The sequence below is a fragment of the Phyllobates terribilis genome, unplaced genomic scaffold (genome assembly GCF_046119375.1).
Source record: "Phyllobates terribilis strain yellow unplaced genomic scaffold, ASM4611937v1 Scaffold_4__5_contigs__length_816908805, whole genome shotgun sequence".
NCBI classification, from domain to species: Eukaryota; Metazoa; Chordata; class Amphibia; order Anura; family Dendrobatidae; genus Phyllobates; species Phyllobates terribilis.
The window spans coordinates 640,355,020-640,373,801 of NW_027362764.1; the positions used below are offsets into that span (position 1 = coordinate 640,355,020).

Sequence of the window (18,782 nt, forward strand, 5' to 3'; positions counted from 1 at the left end):
ACCTCCATCAGGTTGCAAACTGAATATATTTTTTTCTGCATCTACCTCTGAAAAAATATTGGGCTTCTAGCTGTGTGTGGGACTTGTTGTATTAGTCCATCTATACTGACCTCCATCAGGTTGCAAACTGAATATATTTTTTTCTGCATCTACCTCTGAAAAAATATTGGGCTTCTAGCTGTGTGTGGGTCTTGTTCTATTAATCCATCTATACTGACCTCCATCAGGTTGCAAACTGAATATAATTTTTTTCTGCATCTAGCTCTGAAAAAATATTTGGCCTTCTAGCAGTGTGTCGGACTTTCTCTATTAGTCCATCTATACTGACCTCCATCAGGTTGCAAATTAAAACTAATTTTTATCTGCATCTACAGTACCTCTGAAAAAATATTTGGGCTTCTAGCTGTGTGTGGGACTTGTTGTATTAGTCCATCTATACTGACCTCCATCAGGTTGCAAATTAAAAATAATTTTTATCTGCATCTACAGTACCTCAGAAAAAATATTTGGGCTTCTAGCTGTGTGTGGGACTTGTTGTATTAGTCCATCTATACTGACCTCCATCAGGTTGCAAACTGAATATATTTTTTTCTGCATCTACCTCTGAAAAAATATTTGGGCTTCTAGCTGTGTGTGGGACTTGTTGTATTAGTCCATCTATACTGACCTCCATCAGGTTGCAAACTGAATATATTTTTTTCTGCATCTACCTCTGAAAAAATATTGGGCTTCTAGCTGTGTGTGGGACTTGTTGTATTAGTCCATCTATACTGACCTCCATCAGGTTGCAAACTGAATATATTTTTTTCTGCATCTACCTCTGAAAAAATATTGGGCTTCTAGCTGTGTGTGGGTCTTGTTGTATTAATCCATCTATACTGACCTCCATCAGGTTGCAAACTGAATATAATTTTTTTCTGCATCTAGCTCTGAAAAAATATTTGGCCTTCTAGCAGTGTGTCGGACTTTCTCTATTAGTCCATCTATACTGACCTCCATCAGGTTGCAAATTAAAACTAATTTTTATCTGCATCTACAGTACCTCTGAAAAAATATTTGGGCTTCTAGCTGTGTGTGGGACTTGTTGTATTAGTCCATCTATACTGACCTCCATCAGGTTGCAAACTGAATATATTTTTTTCTGCATCTACCTCTGAAAAAATATTGGGCTTCTAGCTGTGTGTCGGACTTTCTCTATTAGTCCATCTATACTGACCTCCATCAGGTTGCAAATTAAAACTAATTTTTATCTGCATCTACAGTACCTCTGAAAAAATATTTGGGCTTCTAGCTGTGTGTGGGACTTGTTGTATTAGTCCATCTATACTGACCTCCATCAGGTTGCAAACTGAATATATTTTTTTCTGCATCTACCTCTGAAAAAATATTTGGGCTTCTAGCTGTGTGTGGGACTTGTTGTATTAGTCCATCTATACTGACCTCCATCAGGTTGCAAACTGAATATATTTTTTTCTGCATCTACCTCTGAAAAAATATTGGGCTTCTAGCTGTGTGTGGGACTTGTTGTATTAGTCCATCTATACTGACCTCCATCAGGTTGCAAACTGAATATATTTTTTTCTGCATCTACCTCTGAAAAAATATTGGGCTTCTAGCTGTGTGTGGGACTTGTTGTATTAGTCCATCTATACTGACCTCCATCAGGTTGCAAACTGAATATATTTTTTTCTGCATCTACCTCTGAAAAAATATTGGGCTTCTAGCTGTGTGTGGGACTTGTTGTATTAGTCCATCTATACTGACCTCCATCAGGTTGCAAACTGAATATATTTTTTTCTGCATCTAACCCAGCCAATAGTTTTGGCCTAATACCACAGTTTGGCCACTCAGCTCTGCTCGGTTACCATCCATTGTTTTTTTGTGCAAACAACTCCAGAGTTGTGAATTAGTTAACCACCAAAATGAGTGGAAAAAGGCCTGCTGCTGGTGGAAAGGGGAATAGGCGTGTTGGGAAGGGGAAAAAAGGTTGTGTCCGTGGGGTAGGTGTTAAAGCAACAGTAACATCTGCAGAAGAAAGACCATCTTCCAGCCAAACTAAAATGTCTACTTCTTTTAGCGGACAATGTGATAAGATCCCTTTCTTACGGCCACGCCAATCGCTACAAATTCCAGATGAGGCACAAAAACAGCAGGTGCTTCAACGGATATCAAGGGCTCTCCTCCACATCAGCTTCAACATCACAAATACTCCAGTCCTCAAAGGTGTCACCCAAATCGCACTTGCTTCCTCACAGCTTCCAAATCTCCAGCTGCCCGTCTGAGTATGAGGTAGAACAGATGGTTGAGTCTGCAGAGCTGTTTACTCATACTATAGCCTGGGAATCGGAGGTCGACTCCAGCGCTTCTGTGAATCCAGACGAGGAAATGATCTGCACTGATGCCCAGAATCTTTATGAGTCGGATCCAGGACCAGACGCAGAAGGTTCTGACCATAATGTAGACCCTCATTCCCAAACTGTAACTCCTGTTGGTGGAGACAATGAGGAAGACGATGATAAGACTCAAATACCTGATTGGAGCGACAACTTTAGTTTTTTGTCAGGGCAGGAACAGGTTGGCTCTGAGGACGACGGGTGTGATAACACACAGGGTGATGATGATGAGGTTGGAGATCCCACTTACTGTCAACCCACAGTCAGCCAAGAGATGAGGTCAGCAGAGGAGGTGGAGGAAGATGCTAGTGACGACGAGGTCAGGTTGCGCCTTCCTGGACAGAGACGTAGTACTGGAAGCACGTCAACAACTGCATCCTCAAACACAACTCTGCCTCTCACCACAAGTCGTGGTGGCTCTTCAGGTCGCATGGGTGCTAAGCCTTGCATAGCCTGGGCATTTTTTCAGATCGATAAAGATGACCCAACTCGTGTTATCTGTAACATTTGTCAGCAAAAGCTAAGTAGAGGCCAAAAAATACATAGTTTGAGTACTTCATGCATGAACCGGCACATGGACATGAAGCATAAGTTGCAGTGGGAAGCTCAGTGTGCTACAATGCGGCCTAGCCAGCCGGGCCAACCACCGTCTGCCATATCTTGTGCATCCGCGGCCTCTTCATCCTCTGTGACTGGGGGGACAGCAGTCACACCTGTTTTGGGGCGCAGACCTGCCACCTCTTTACCCGCAACAGCCAGCGTGATTGGCAGGTCATCATTTTCTTTGGAGGTGGTAACAGCAGCTGGTGTTGAGCGCTGTCCGACATCGATAGCACCACCTTTGGATCAAGGCAACCTAACATGTCCGCCTGCATCTTCCTCACAGACCGGCAGTTTGCCGGGGACACCCTTATCAACCCCGTCTAAGCACAATAGCCAGCCCTCGGTCCCTCAGATGTGGACAAGTAAAAGTCCATTTCCTCCTAGCCATGAGAAAGCTAAGAGGTTGAATTTCACCATCTGCAAGCTCTTGGCTACAGAAATGCTGCCTTTCCGCCTGGTGGACACAGAGGATTTTCGAGACCTTATGTCCGTCGCAGTGCCCCAGTACCAGATGCCCAGTCGGCACTACTTCTCAAAGAAAGGTGTGCCTGCGCTCCACCAGCATGTCGCACACAACATCACCGCTTCTTTGAGAAACTCTGTGTGTGACAGGGTGCATTTCACCACAGACACTTGGACGAGTAGGCATGGACAGGGGCGTTACATGTCGCTGACTGGGCACTGGGTAACTATGGTGACAGCAGGACAAGGGGCTGCTGTCCAAGTCTTGCCGTCCCCACGAGTTGTGCGTCAATCCTCTTTATGTCAAAGTTCCTCCACTGCTTCTGCCTCCTCAACCTCCTCTCGGTCTTCCACCTGCACCCAAAGCCTGTCTGGTCATGCCACAAGCTTTCTAACTGCGCAGAAGGGATCCTGCACACCTCCTTACTATGCTGGCAGTAGGGCTCAACGTCATCAGGCGGTTTTTACATTGAAATGTCTGGGAAATGTGAGTCACACAGCTGAGGAGTTGTGGTCAGCTCTGGAGAACCAATTTCATGAATGGTTGTCTCCACTGGACCTGAAACCAGGGAAGGCCGTGTGCGACAATGCTGCAAACCTGGGTGCGGCCCTTCGCCGGGGCAATGTCACACACGTGCCTTGTATGGCTCACGTGTTGAACCTGGTTGTCCAGCAATTTTTAGCCCACTATCCCAGACTAGATGGCCTTCTGCAGAGGGCACGGTCGCTGTGTGCTCACTTCCGCCGTTCGCATCCCGCAGCTCAGCGACTTACATCTCTACAGAAGTCGTTGGGCCTGCCACTTCACCGGCTAAAATGCGATGTGCCTACCCGGTGGAATTCAACTCTGCACATGTTGCAGCGACTGTGGCAGCACCGACAAGCCCTGGTGCAATACGTTCTGACGTATAGCCTGGGCCAACGAGATTCAGAGGTGGGGCAAATCACGCTGGAGGAGTGGTCTCAGATCAGGGACCTATGCACCCTTCTGCACAGTTTTGAAATGGCGACGAAGATGTTTAGTGCTGACGATGCCATTATCAGCATGACTATTCCGGTGATTTACATGCTGGAGCACATGTTAAACAGAATTCGGAGTCAGGTGGTGGCACAAGAGGAGGTGGAGGAAGTAGAGGAGGAGGAGTTGTATGCGGAAGGGCTAACATCTGCAAGGTCCAGACGGTCGGCAGCACCAAGGCGGCAGGCATGTGAGGGTGGGGGAGATGGTTTTACCAGGGCGCATGGTAGCAGCCAAACTAGTGAGGAAGGTGCAGGAGCCCAGGAAGAAGTGGAGGACGAACTGATGGAAGACTCATCAGATGAGGGAGACCTTGATCACATTTCTGTTGTGCGAAGTTGGGGGGAGAGGACAGAGGAAGGAAGCATGATTGTTACCTCGCCACCAACACAACAGGGACTTGGTGCTCCTGGATGCGCAACACACATGAGTGCCTTCTTGCTGCACTACCTGCAACATGACCCTCGAATTGTGAGAATTAGAAATAATCCTGACTACTGGGTTGCCACACTGTTAGATCCCCGGTACAAAAGTAAATTTGCAGAAATTATTCCTGCCATAGAAAGGGATGCACGCATGCAGGAGTATCAGCAGAGACTGTTGCAGAATCTTACATGTGCTTTTCCACAAAATACCAGTGGTGCACGTAGTGAATCTCACAGTTCCAACTTGCCAACCGTGGGACCGTCAAGTGTTCAGCACTCAAACCGTAACAGAACCACAGTATCTGGTGGTAACATCAATTTTGCGGAATCATTTCACCACTTTTTTAGCCCATCCTTTGCAAGGCCACAGGAGACAAGAAGTCTGACACATAGTCAACGCCTAGAGACGATGGTACAGGAGTATCTCCAAGTAAACATTGAAGCCACGACTGTGTCACTGGACCCTTGCTCTTTTTGGGCTTCCAATCTGGATAAATGGCCGGAGCTAGCCACTTACGCCTTGGAGATCTTGTCATGCCCCGCAGCCAGCGTTCTGTCTGAACGTGTGTCCAGCGCTGCTGGTGGTGTGCTGACAGATAAGCGCACGCGGCTCTCCACTGATAATGTAGACAGACTCACGTTCATAAAGATGAACAAATCATGGATCCGAAACGACTTTTCTACCCCTGTGTCATCCTGGGGAGAGTAAAAGCTTGATGATTGTTTAAAATCACCCTACCAACCGTTTTAAGCTTTCAAATTACTAATCATGTTTATCTGTATCTTGACTGGAAAATAATTTGGGCTTTGTAGCAGTGTGCAGCACTGATCCTATTAGGCCATCTATAATAAGCTCCACCAGATTTAAAATTAAAAATAATTTTTAGCTGCATCTAGCCCGGAAAATAATTTTGGGGCTCCGAGATGCGCAAGACACATAAGTGCCTTCTTGCTGCACTACCTGCAGCATGACCCTCATATTGTCAGAATTCAAAGTAATCATGACTACTGGGTTGCCACACTCTTAGATCCCCCAAACTTTTCGATCAACCTTTTCATTTTAATAAAGACCAAAAAAATTGTCATTTTTGAAATTATAAGCATTAGCAGGTTGTTAGAAACTGAAATCAAACAGTTTTCAACTCAAAACTTTATTCTAGGTGATGTTACATTTTCACATAGGACCCCTTGTTCGAAAGGAGCTTCTGAACTCTCTCGTCCATTGAATTTGTCAGGTTTTGGATGGTTTCTGCTTCAATTGTTTTGCATGAGGACAGAATACCCTCCCAGAGCTGTTGCTTAGATGTGAACTGCCTCCCGCCATCATAGACACTCCTTTTAATGATGCTCCAAAGGTTCTGAATGGGGTAGAGGTCAGGGGAGCATGGGGGTCACACCATAAGTTTGTCCCCTTTTATGCCCATATCAGCCAGAGATGCAGATGTTTTATGTGCAGCATGAGATGGTGCATTATCATGCAGAAAAATGATCTTGCTGTGAAATACACGGTTCTTCTTCTTGAACCATGGCAGGAAGTGCTGTTTGAGAAAATCCACATACATTATGGAGTTCATCTTTAGCGCCTTCAGGGATCCTAAAGGGGCCGACAATCTCTCTCCCCATGATTCCAGCCCAAAACATTACTCCACCTCCTCCTTGTTGGCGCTGTAGCCGTGTTTGCGTGGGGTGTCCATCAACCAGCCATCCTCCACTCCATCCATCTGGACCATCGAGCGCTGCACGGCACTCATCCGTGAACAAAACAGTTTTGAAATCAGTCTTCATGTAATGTTTGGCCCACTGGAGCCGTTTCTGCTTGTGTGAAGTGGATAGAGGAGGTCGACAGGATGGCGTATGCACAGCTGCAAACCTCTGAAGGACCCTGCATCTTGTTGTTCGGGGGACGTTGGAGGCACAAGCAGCTTCAAAAACTTGTCTGCTGCTATGACAAGGCTTTTTTGCCGCTGCTCTTTCAACCTGACGTAATTGCCTGTAGGAAAGAGTCCTCAATTTGCCCTTATCAGCACGCACACGTGTGTACTGTGAATCAGCTACATACTTCTTGATTGCCAAGACACTTCATCCTGATCATCGCACAATGTTGATTGTAGTCATGCCTTGACCTAAACACTCCACAATTTGTTGCTTCTCAGCAGCCGACACATCCGTTTTCTTTCCCATTTGGCAGAAAATGTAGGCTGATGAATAATGTGAGAGAGCCTTCTTAAGTAGTCTTGCCTTTCATTGGACACACCTGCCAAACTAATTAGCACTGGTGTCTGCAATTGCTTACAGTGATTTAAAGAGCCCTGACACACATCACCATCAATGAGTTTAACTGACAAACAAACAAATTCTTCCCTTATCACTCCTAAACACTTTTTGCATAATAATTTGGAACACAGTGTACATGTGCTTTTCCACAAAACACCAGTGGTTCACGTAGTGAATCTTACAGTTCTAACTTGCCAACCGTGGTCTGTATGGAGTTGTTCAATAAAGGGCCCAAAATTAAGATAACATAGATGGGAGAGGTCTCTATGAATAGGAATTCCTAAGTATTTGATACCCTGTGAGGGCCAGGCAAAGGGAAAGTTGGACTGGATGGAATCCTATATGGATTTGGGGAGGGAGACATCGAAGGCCTCAGACTTCGCTGCATTGATTTTAAAATTTGACCATGTAACAAAGTGATCTATTTCAGCCATAACAGCATGGATGGATATATGTGATTGAGTGATATATACTAGGACATCATCAGCAAATAGAGAGCACTTGTACTCGGTGCCTCCCACCTCAATCCACCTAATATTGGGGTTATGGCGAATTGATGAGAGCAGGTGCTCCGTCACTAGGATGTATAAGAGAGGGGACAGAGAACATCCCTGCCTTGTCCCATTGGTGATTGTGAAAGGTGATGAAAATGTTCTGACGCGCCCCCTGGGCCTTGGGACACCCGGAGCCGGACCCTTTTTGGTGGATGCTGGTGGTTGTAGTCTCCGTGGCGGCAACCCGGTTCCGTGGCTCAGGGCGGTCAAACCAGTGGCGGAACTATTTATGTGGTTTTGATGTTTAAATGTCTGACTACGCCACCCGTGGATTGCGGTCAGAGTGAACCGCCGCTCCAGGGCAGACCGCTGAGGCTGGTGTTGTGGGTGCAGCAGAGCGTAGCATAACTCCCCACGGGAGGAGTATAGCCTCAGGGCAGTGTATGCGGAGGATGGGGGTGATGGTGCAGGGCAGCAGCAGTAATGACACGGAGTCAGTGATGCAGTCCAGGGCCTTTACTCACAGTTCTTATTATCCAGACCACGTCTGCAGGTAACGGCTGCCCACGTCGTACTGTGCTCACCAGGTGAGGGGCTCAGACAACTCCCAGATAACTTTGGAGTGCTTCACAGGACCCCCTTTGTGTGTCCTTTGTCTGGCCTTTCTTACCAACCCTTCTGTCCGGCTGCCTCGGGCCTCCTCTTGGTAAACTTGGCGCCAGTTTCCCTGACCCTATGTGGTGCCTTCCTAGCGGGTGTAGCGAGGGGCTGCGCCACATAAAATGTCACAGCCTCCTGTTTCTAGCTGAGGGTCGTTTCCTGCCTCCACTAGTTTCGGGGACCGGTCTCCCCCTTTGGCCTGACCCCTCCACGCAGGTGGATTCTGGCGTGCGGTGGCGACTCGCCCGTCCGCACCCCTGAGATCCCTTCGTTCCTCGTTCCTGGAGCCTTCTCCGCTCCTCTTCCTTCCTTCTCCCTCTTCCAGGCCTGGGCCTCTGTTACTAGGCCCGCCTCCGGAGCAGAGCTCATGCAGAGCCCCTGCTCCCTGCCACTTCTGCTCAGACTTCTCTGCACTGAACTAAGATGGTGCCCACCTTTTATACTCCCTTCTCAATGCACCCAGGAACTGCTTCCTCCCTGCTCCTTCACTACAGGGTTCCCCTTCCTCAGTGTTCCCTCCCCCCACTCCAGCCAGGGACAGGGACTGTCGTGCCCATCTCAGGGGCATATTGGTCGCCCTGCCCCACGGCAATGTGGTGTAATGCATGCAGGTGTCGGGTCCTGATCCACACTACATCCTTACCTGAGAGTGAGATATCACACCTCTGGGTGAGGTGCAATACCTCTGTAGCAACCGAGCCCTCAGGGTGCTACAGTTCCATTTATCTTCAGCCTAGGTGACGTATTGCGATACAGGGCCGTGATTTTGGCTATAAAAGGGTCCCCTAGACCCCTACCCCAAGCTTTTTAAAAGAATCATATATGGCGTGCCAGGAGACTCTATGGAATGCTTTCTCAGCATCCAACGAGAGTATCTAATTACAAATTTTTAACTGCATCTAGCCCAGGAAATACTTTGTGCCTAGTAGCAGGGTCTGCTAGTCAGCGGATTATCCCGGCTGTTAAGCAAGCTACACCACCTGTAGTTTGGACACTTAATTTTTTCAAAGGAAATGCTTCGGGACCACGGGATACTCAGTGAAGAGCATCAGGAGGCACCCCAAGGCATAGGGGCTGGGACTGGCAGTAGGATGCCTTGCGGTGGACAGCCGAGCTCGATCCTTATAAAAGCTTTTTAACTGCAGCAGCTTTAGTGGACGCTACTGGAGCTGGAATTACGCGGCTGCTGGCATGAGACTTGCCCTCCAATAGATCCTTGTAAATGGATTTAAAGTGTATTCATTCAAATTAGAGAGACAATTTAAATTAAAAAGCTTAGAGCTGCCTCCACCACAGGGGGGCTCGCTCGACCCACCAGCGGACAGGCACCAGTATTGGGAGAGGGGGGCTGGCCATCAGGGTTCACCGCGGCTCTGGCACAAACCCGGCGACACGGAGGTGGCACGGGCAGGAGCGGACTGGCCGTGTCGGCTTCTCACTTTTTGGATTTTAGAAGGGCATGACATGCCTATATCTGTGTCTCCCCCTCCTTTTACTCCTCCACCTCTTTTATTTTCGCATGACTATATGTACTTGTCACTTTTCCATGTGTTAGTTATGTCTTCTGAGCAGTTTGTCAGCTTTTGGACACCTTTGAAGGTGTTTTCTATGTGTTTCTATGTGTTTTTGTTTGCCTGCCATTGGTTTTAACGGTGTTCGAAGGTGTTCGACGAACAGTTCGATGAACAGTTCGGCGAACACACGGGTGTTCGACGAACCGAACCGAACTCGAACACTACGGGGGTGGCTCAACACTACTACCCGGTAAATGCTCATTTTGTTTTTTGTAGTAGTTTTGTAGTCGTTTTTGACGTGGCGTGTATTCACTTTTATATCAACTAATTTAAGTAAAGCTGGAGATTTTGTAATGAAAGTTATATTATTAACATTACCTTCATGGTATGGGTTAAAAAAAAGTTTCTTTGAAACTCAGTCTTGTCAAAACTTTAGAAATTGTTCATGTATTCAGTGAGATATTGATTAAAATCTTACTTTTCAAAGGGGGTGTACTCATTTACGCTGAGCATTGAATGAATACAAACATCAGAGATTTCAATGACTAAAATAGAAGTTATACTTAATCTTTTCCAACCAACCTGTATATCATTCTGCTCTATACCACAATATCCACAGATCGGACTGCATGTACAATATGACAGGTTGCCTTTAAGCTGGAGAAGAAATTCAGATTTTTGTGCTCTGTATTATTAATTGCCTAATCAGTGCTTGGAGTTTATCACAATTTCTGTATTTTAGTTTGTCCTCCCGCTCTGCGATAACTTTTTTAATGCAGTTCCTTTTGCACTGTTTGGGACGTCTAAAAGAATAATTGTACATAGAAAACATGATGAGCAGTACCTATGAGTCTTGTGTCATGCCAACAGTAAAATATCCTGGGACCATTCATGTGTGGGGTTGCTTTTTACCCAAGGAACTGAGACTTCTTCCAACGATCAAGGAGCAATTTAGTGATGAACAATACTTTTCCAGAATAATGGAGCAGCATGATACAAAGCAGAAGTGATAACTAATGTGAAGGAAAAATTTACATTTTTGGTCCATATCCAGAAAACTTCTCAAATCTCAATCCCATTGAAAACCTATGGGCTTGACTCAAAAAGTGGGGGGACAAACAAAACAAGAAAAAATGTAATAAATTATTAGCACTGATTAGGGAAGAATAAGTTGCCATCAGTAGGATTTTGTCCCAGAAGCTGATATCCAGCTGCCAGGGTGATTTGCAAAAGTGTTAAAAAATGTAATACTGTAAATATTGAACCTTTGCATAAACTTCATGTCTTTTTTAAATAAAAGTTTAAAAACTTCTGAAATGCTTATAATTGTACTTCAGTAACTATAGAAGCATCTGACTAAATAAAAAATCTAAAACCACTGAAACAGCAAACTTTGTGAAAATCAAAATTTGTGTTACTCTCAAAATTTTTGGCTATGACTCTACATTTAGTCAAAACATTTTCTTATGAAGAATATTAATGCTGATTATACCTCAATTATTCCAGGCGAAAATGTCTGAACAAAGGCAGCGTTCTTTGTCCACATCAGGAGAGGCCTTGTATCAAATTCTTGGATTGGAGAAAGGTGCAACGCATGATGAAATTAAGAAATCTTACAGGTAACTTCTCACTCTTATTTTCTTTAAATATGAAGATTGATAATTGTTTAGGAGAGTTACTCCTTAGGTTCTATGCATAATTATGTATTACAGATCTGAATTGCACAGATTTAGTTCATACGGTATCTGAGTCTACAGACTTTTATATTAAGGGGTACGGAACACATCATTAGATTCATGCAGTCTGAATTATGGCCAGCACGAATCAGAGCCTGGCTGCACGATTACTGGCAAGTATGTTTTGCACAGAAATATTGTAGTAAACACATACTTTGACATGGCAGCCGGAGAGTATAGGGAGAGAGGTGACAAGTCTATATGTTTCCTCATGTATACACATAGGAGAGACCCGTCAAACAACTGGAGCGGAGTAGGGTGAAGCCGGCTAGGTGGCAGGCTTTTCAAAGTATGCTTACTCTAAAATGCCGCAGCGTTACAGAGTAAAACATACCTAACAGCAATCTGCAATTGCATAGCTAGGCTCTGATTCATGGTGCCCATGGTTTAGGCAGCATGAATGTAATGACAGGTTCGGTCTAATGTTTTTTATGGAATCTATGATGATAATTAATATGACATGCTCTAATGGCTGCTGCAGTATGGAGATTTTCTCCCTTCAAAGCTTTGCTGAAAAGGAAGTAAACAAACTAAACCTAGACTTTCTATTTGCAATTTGAAAACAAGAATTACTGGTATTGATAGGAGCTGCCTCAGATCTCTGAAAGGTTTAGACCTCTTTTCTTGAAAAATTTTGGTTGATACTTGGGTTGATCAAACCATTTGAAATTTCAATTAGCTGGCTTTGCTGAATTTCCCCCCAAAATCCAATTAGCTACAAATTTATTAATCACAGTACCGTAAAATCTTTCTGGGGTTTATACACAGGAGGTACAAAAGGAAAGAACCGTTGAGTTTTTCAAACCATATGGTGCAAAAATTATCCCTATTGGGGGAATTTCAAGAGTTTTTTACATCAGCAGTACAGTCTATCTCTAAAAATCACAGTGTGCAGCCAGGAAATGTGTGGCTGGCATGGATGTGTGGGGGCAGTAGTAGAAGGTGCTCGGTAGAAAATTAGTACAGGACAGGCAAGTAGATATGTGGCAGTGGTGGAACAACAATGGCAACCCCAGAGGCAGCAATACAGTCTAGCACTATAAAACACAGTGGACAGCCAGGAGATGTGTGGTTGGCATAACTGTGCAGTGGTAGTGGCAGTGGCAGAAACTGCAAGTTTGCAAGTTATAGAATTAAGGTGGGACAGGCAATGATATTTGTGGCAATGTAGGGCCAGCAAACACAGCCCTGGCATCAGCGTGTCATCCGTGTGACATGTACCGGTGTCTGGGAATCAGCGGTACTGTTCGAGCAGTTCCCAGATGCCAGGTGCTGCAGGCATCTGCCATCATTGTCCCCTGCTTACTTGCATGCTGCAATGTTTTTCTCAGTTCGATCCGAGCTGAGAAAAAAAATTTCAGATAAACACAGAATCATTGACTAACATTAATGAAAGTACAATCCCATTTTTATCGGATTGCACTCGTCCATTTTAAAAGCAGATGAGTATGAGCTCTAAAGCTGTGTGCCCACGATGTGTTTTTAAGCGTTTCCGCAGCGGCAATTCCGCTGCAGAAATGCTTAAAAAACGCTTGGTAGAAGGCCTGCCGTGTTCCCCAATGATAATCCGCATGTGCTGTGCACATGCTACGGAAATTTCCGCTGCAGATTATCATTGCGGAAAAAAAACCGCAGCACTACCAATTATTTTGCGGAAGCGCTGCGTTTTTGCCGCCATTGACTTGCATTGGAACGCATGTAATCCGCATCACTGTATCTGTACATGCGCATTCCATGCGTTCAATGTGCGGATGGTACCCGGGTCTGGAGGAGAGGAGACTCTCCTCTGGACCTGGGTATCATAGTACCTGTAAAAAAAAAAGAATAAAATAAAAAATAAATGTTATACTTACCTTCTGATGGCCCGTGGTGTGCTTGTCTTCGCTTGCCGGCAGATCGCGGAGGACTGAAGGACCTGCGCTGACGTCATTTAGTCATGTGACGGCAGGTCCTTTAGTGTACTGCGAGCTGCCGGAAAGCCGAGACGCATCGAATCAAGACTCCGGGGGCCATCAGAAGGTAAGTATATATTTATTTTTTTATTTTACCATTCTTTAAGGTCACACTATATATATGCCGTTTGCATGGTGTGATGTAGCAGACATCCCTTTAATGGTTCAGTGTGTTTGAATGACCATGTACCTTCCCCTTTAATTGACGGGTCACATGACCGTGACATCACACAGGTCCTTATGCACACAGAGGGTGTGGACACATGACTCTGACATCAGTTAAGGTCCTATCTGTGGATATGTGCATGTGTGCTGCAAGATATAAAAACCCTGTGTGTTCCTGTGTGGGTGTGTTCCGGTGTGTAGGAGTTCCTGGGTGTTGGGAGCTCCTGTGTGGGCACCGTGTGTCAGGCATGAGGCTGTTCCCTGTGTGTGTGTGTGTGTGTGTGTGTGTGGGGGGGGGGGGGGGGGGAACACCGCTCCTGTGAGGCCTGGTGGACTCCGGTGGAGGTGAAGCCTGGATCCCTGTGTGTGTGTGTGTGTGGGATGCCAGTAAGCCTCGGAGTGCCACACAAGCGTCCTGGAGGGTGAAGCCTGGGTATGTGAAATATGCCAGTAAGCCTTAAGGGGTGGAGGGCTGGAGACCACGTGTGGTCAAGCCTTAGAGTCACAGTGGTGGCGGACTAAAAGCAGCTGAAAGCCGATAAAGGTAATACTCTTTATGTTATGGACATTTTCATGGACATTGTTTTATTACCTTGCGGGAGGCTGTAATTAGAGCCAAGTGGGCCGGTCTGCCACTTGGGCTCGTGGACATGTTGTATGGGAAATACGGTTTATGACGTGTAATAAACTGTGGATTGTGAAAAACGGCAAAGTAGTTGCTGGTGTGCAGTGATTGACGCAGCAAAGCGAGTATCCCCCAGGATAATAAGTAGCGCTGCCTTACAATGGATTTATACAGTGTGACCAAGTTGTCAAGCACTTTCCAAGTGATGCTAAAATCGCTTGGAAAGCGCTTGTCAACCCGCATGCGGAAACGCTTCACTTCCGCTTGTCCCTGGCAGGAAAAACGCATGTACAATCCGCATGCGTTTTTTTCTGCCAGGGAGATGCAGAAACGCTCAGGAAAAATCTGGAGCATTTCTGCATCGTGGGCACATAGCCTTATACTGTATTCTGAGTTGACCACTACGTCTGACTTTCTCTCAGATCCTTGAAAGCTATATTCTGACGAGTACCTTGATAGAGCCCAGAAGGAGCCATTTACTTGAGTGAAGATGACAGAGTCACTTGACACACAGGACTATACTAATGTGAACCTAGTCCTAGCTGGATGACAAGCACAGTATACAGTTCAAACTCTGATTCTTGGGGCTGTATGACAGGAGCTCTTGTACCAACCAAATTAACTTTTAATGAAAATATTATTTGGCTCTTTAAATATTAGCTAGCCCTTCAATGTGCCACACGTCTCTTAGCAAATGCCTTGTAACCTTCAGATATTAAATTCTCATCATCTAATTAAATTGAGCGTCAATAAACATATTTTTTTATACCGAATACTAGAGTGAGTTACAGGTTAACCCCTTAGTGACCGAGCTAATTTTAACCATAAAGGGAACCTGTGGCTGTCTCCACGCTACACACTGCGCAAGCACGACTTCCTTCTCGACACTGCGCAAGCGCGGGTTTCCAGTGACATTGACGCAACAAGGGAAATCAATCAAATTGAGTGGGCGGCAACGCCCGTGACTGAACAGAAAATGAAGCACACCCCTATGACTAAATGAGCAGGTATGATATAACTATATAAAGTGCTTTTGGGATATCATAACAGTGCCGTTTTTAATTAAAAAAAACGTGTTAGTTATGCACATTGACAGTTTAAATGCTTGAAATTAAATGACAGATTGCCTTTAGTGACCAAGCCAAATTTTAAAAATCTGACCAGCGTCACTTTATGCGGTAACAACTCTGGAACGCACAAACATATCCCAGTGATTCTGAGTTTGTTTTTTTTGTGACACATTGTACTTTATCTTAATTGTATATTTAGGTTGATTATTTTTGCATTTGTAAAAATATTGCAATTTTGACAAAAATTATAAAAAAAAAAAAAATCGCAATTTTCAATTTTTATATCCTTAAACCAGTTTGTCGTGCTGTACAAAATAATTAATAAATAACATTTCCCATATGTCTACTTTACACCCCCATCATTTTTCAAATGTTATTTTATTTTGTTAGAATGTTAGAGGGGTTAAAATTTTAGCAGCAATTTCTAATTGTTTCAAGAAATTTACAAAACCTGTTTCTTTAGGGACCTATTCAGATTTAAATGGACTTGGACTTTGAGGGGCCTATATATTGGAAACTCCCCCAAAATTATACCTTTTTAAAAACTGCACCCATCAAATACTTTAAAACTGTTGTCAGGAATTTTTTTAACTCTTCATGTGCTACACAGGAATTAATGCAAAGTGGAATGAATAAAAAATGTAAATTTTACCTCTAAAATGTTGCTTTATTCCTTAATTTCTGTACTGTTATAAGGGATAGCATGACAAAATGGACTGCAACATTTGTTGCTCAGTTTCTTCTGATCATGCTGCACCATATGTGAGATATGTGTCAATCCTTTCGGGTGATATAGTTATGTATATCTTTTCATACCAGTGTAACACTGTACTTGTAAATAGATTTTGCTTCTTCACAATGATGTTATTGTTGCCTAAGTATTGTTGAAAGACTGTATAATGCATATAGAAGTGTCAAAGGAAGGGTTACAGTCTGACTCATGAGACACAGGAAGAGGAAGTATGGCCATCTTGTGTGCAGTTCAGAGATGTCCTAAACAGTGAAAGGACCTGCTGGGAAAGGATCCAGCAGCATCTGCATCTGGGAGCGTCCCACAGACAGCAGAGAAGCGGCAGATTGAAGCTGAACTTGCTTGTGACCAGAACCTGTCCAGATTTGAGGAGATTTCTGTCATGAATGCTGTTAAAGGATGGTAAAGGTCAGGACCTACAGTGAGAGGTGAAGGACGTCACTGAGGACTGAAGCCACAAGCATCATTGGTACTGCTCACTGGTTGGAGGGGCCCCGCAGTGAGTCACTGTGCATGCAACACATAACATTTTGGCACCAAACTATCTAAAGCTGAGATATAGCCTGTAGTTAGATAGTTAGGCAAATTTACTGATGTAAAATACGTTTATTGATATCTTTAGCATCCAGGACTTGCGGATCTGCTGCCTCGTTTTCTGTTTAATAACTAAAAATCCAAATCCACTCTCAAGTGCCTACATGGCACAAAATGGACTCCGGTCCAAACTTGAACTTCATTCTGTTACAGGAGAAAGTTTCTGCGGAGCATTAAATTATTGGACAGTTATTTAACTCGCGACTAAACTGCCGTCACAGTAATTTTTTGGGTATTTTCTATGCAGTTGAGGACAGACTATTCCTCTGAGTTCACTGAAGACATTACGGGAAGGGAGAGGGAGATTTGGTTGGGAAAATATAGGAAAACGTTGTTAAGTTTGTAAACTCCGATGCTGTACCACAGGCTACTCTCTACGTTGCACTCATACAATTAACCCAATTCCCAGGGTGTAAATCGGTAATAGCGGGTCAGTTTAGACAGGCACCCCAATAGGCAAATATGTAGAGAAAAGAGTAAATACAGATCTCTGGAGTGCCACGCTGTATAGCACAGAGGTTCCAGACGTTTGGCAAATGTATGCAGAATGTTATGAATGTTTTCTATTGTCTGATTAAAATAGTTTTTCTTGAGAACGAACTGTGTAACAGTCAGTTTTCTTCATTCTTAACTCCGCCGTGTCCTGAAGAACACCCCTGGTACACGACTTACAACTACATGTGGTCAGAAACCTTTGTTTGGACAAACAGCAAGGCTCCAAAGGGAAGGCGCTAAATTTTAATTTTTGAAACACAAATTTGGCTGAAATAGATTGCGGGCACCATGTTGCATTTGCAGGGCCCCTAACATGCCTAAACAGCAGATACCCCCCCCCCCCACACACACACACACGTGACCCCATTTTGGAAACTACACCCCTTAAGGATTATATCCAGGGGTATAGTAACTATTTTGAACCCACAAGTACTAGAAAATTAGGTCGCCATATTGAAAATTTCCATTTTTTTCAGAAAAAAATTTGCTTTACCTCCACATTTCTCACTTTTTCAAGAGGTAATGTGACACACAGAGTGCAGTGAACCCAGTGCATTGGGCATGAGTCGGATCCTTCTTGTTGTCACATTGGGGGTGGTGGCCGAGCCCGGAGCCTGGCGCATCGGTGCAGTGAAATAGGCACAAGGCTGTGGGTGTGCGGGGGTTAATGCAGGTGGTGCTGTCCCCTCACCTCTGAGGTTTTGGTGGTGCTCCCCGTGGTGTTGGTGTGATGGAGGGAGACATGAGAGTCAGCAGGCAGTCTTAACAGTAAACCAGGTGAAACCTTACTTAGCAGTCAATTAGGTACACAGCCATAGATGGTATTACATGTTTCAGATGGCCAAAGTTCCAAAAGACAGGCACATGGTGGCAGATACAGGAAACTACCCATATGAGGTGTGTAGCGAGTACAATCATAGCCTATCCAGCTGCCCAGGCTGACACAATGGAGTTTCTCCATCCCACTGGGGTGGCATTCCCCAGAAGACCCCAACATCCCTGCTCCCTCTAACCTTCATTGTTTTGTAAGATGCCTATATTCCCATCCACGTTATGGGGAATTACCCTCAGAGTCCACGGAGTACGGTTTCCATTAGGATAAGTGTGCCCTGAAGTCCTAAGGAATTCCTTCAACCCCTTTGGTGCTAGTCCTTAGGCTATCCTACTTGTTTTCTTCAGGTCAGTCACCATACGGCCCACTGGAATGGTGAGAATAATTCCCTTTGTGTGTGTGTGCTACATTCCACATAAAAAAAGTATTTAAACGTGCTCTACATTATAAAAACATTATTGAAATCCCCAACTCTGGGGTATTACATGCTTCCCCTTCTTTTACATGCCTGTCCCCAGGCATGTTACATTTTGCATACATACAGTGGTGGCCAAAAGTATTGGCACCCCTGCAATTCTGTCAGATAATACTCAGTTTCTTCCTGAAAATGATTGCAATCACAAATTCTTTGGTATTATTCTCTTCATTTAATTTGTCTTCAATAAAAAACACAAAAAGAATTGTCCTAAAGCCAAATTGGATACAATTCCACACCAAAC

At 44.6% G+C, this 18,782-nt stretch overlaps 1 protein-coding gene across 1 annotated transcript in view; it reads left to right on the forward strand.

Moving 5' to 3' along the window:
* The window catches only part of DNAJC5B (DnaJ heat shock protein family (Hsp40) member C5 beta), a 184,561-nt gene that overhangs the window by 28,088 nt on the left and 137,691 nt on the right, over window positions 1–18,782 (forward strand). The window contains exon 2 of the mRNA XM_073676738.1: window positions 11,350–11,462. Coding sequence (XP_073532839.1) covers window positions 11,356–11,462 — 107 coding nt within the window. The 5' untranslated portion in view covers window positions 11,350–11,355. The remainder of the gene's footprint in view (window positions 1–11,349; window positions 11,463–18,782) is intronic.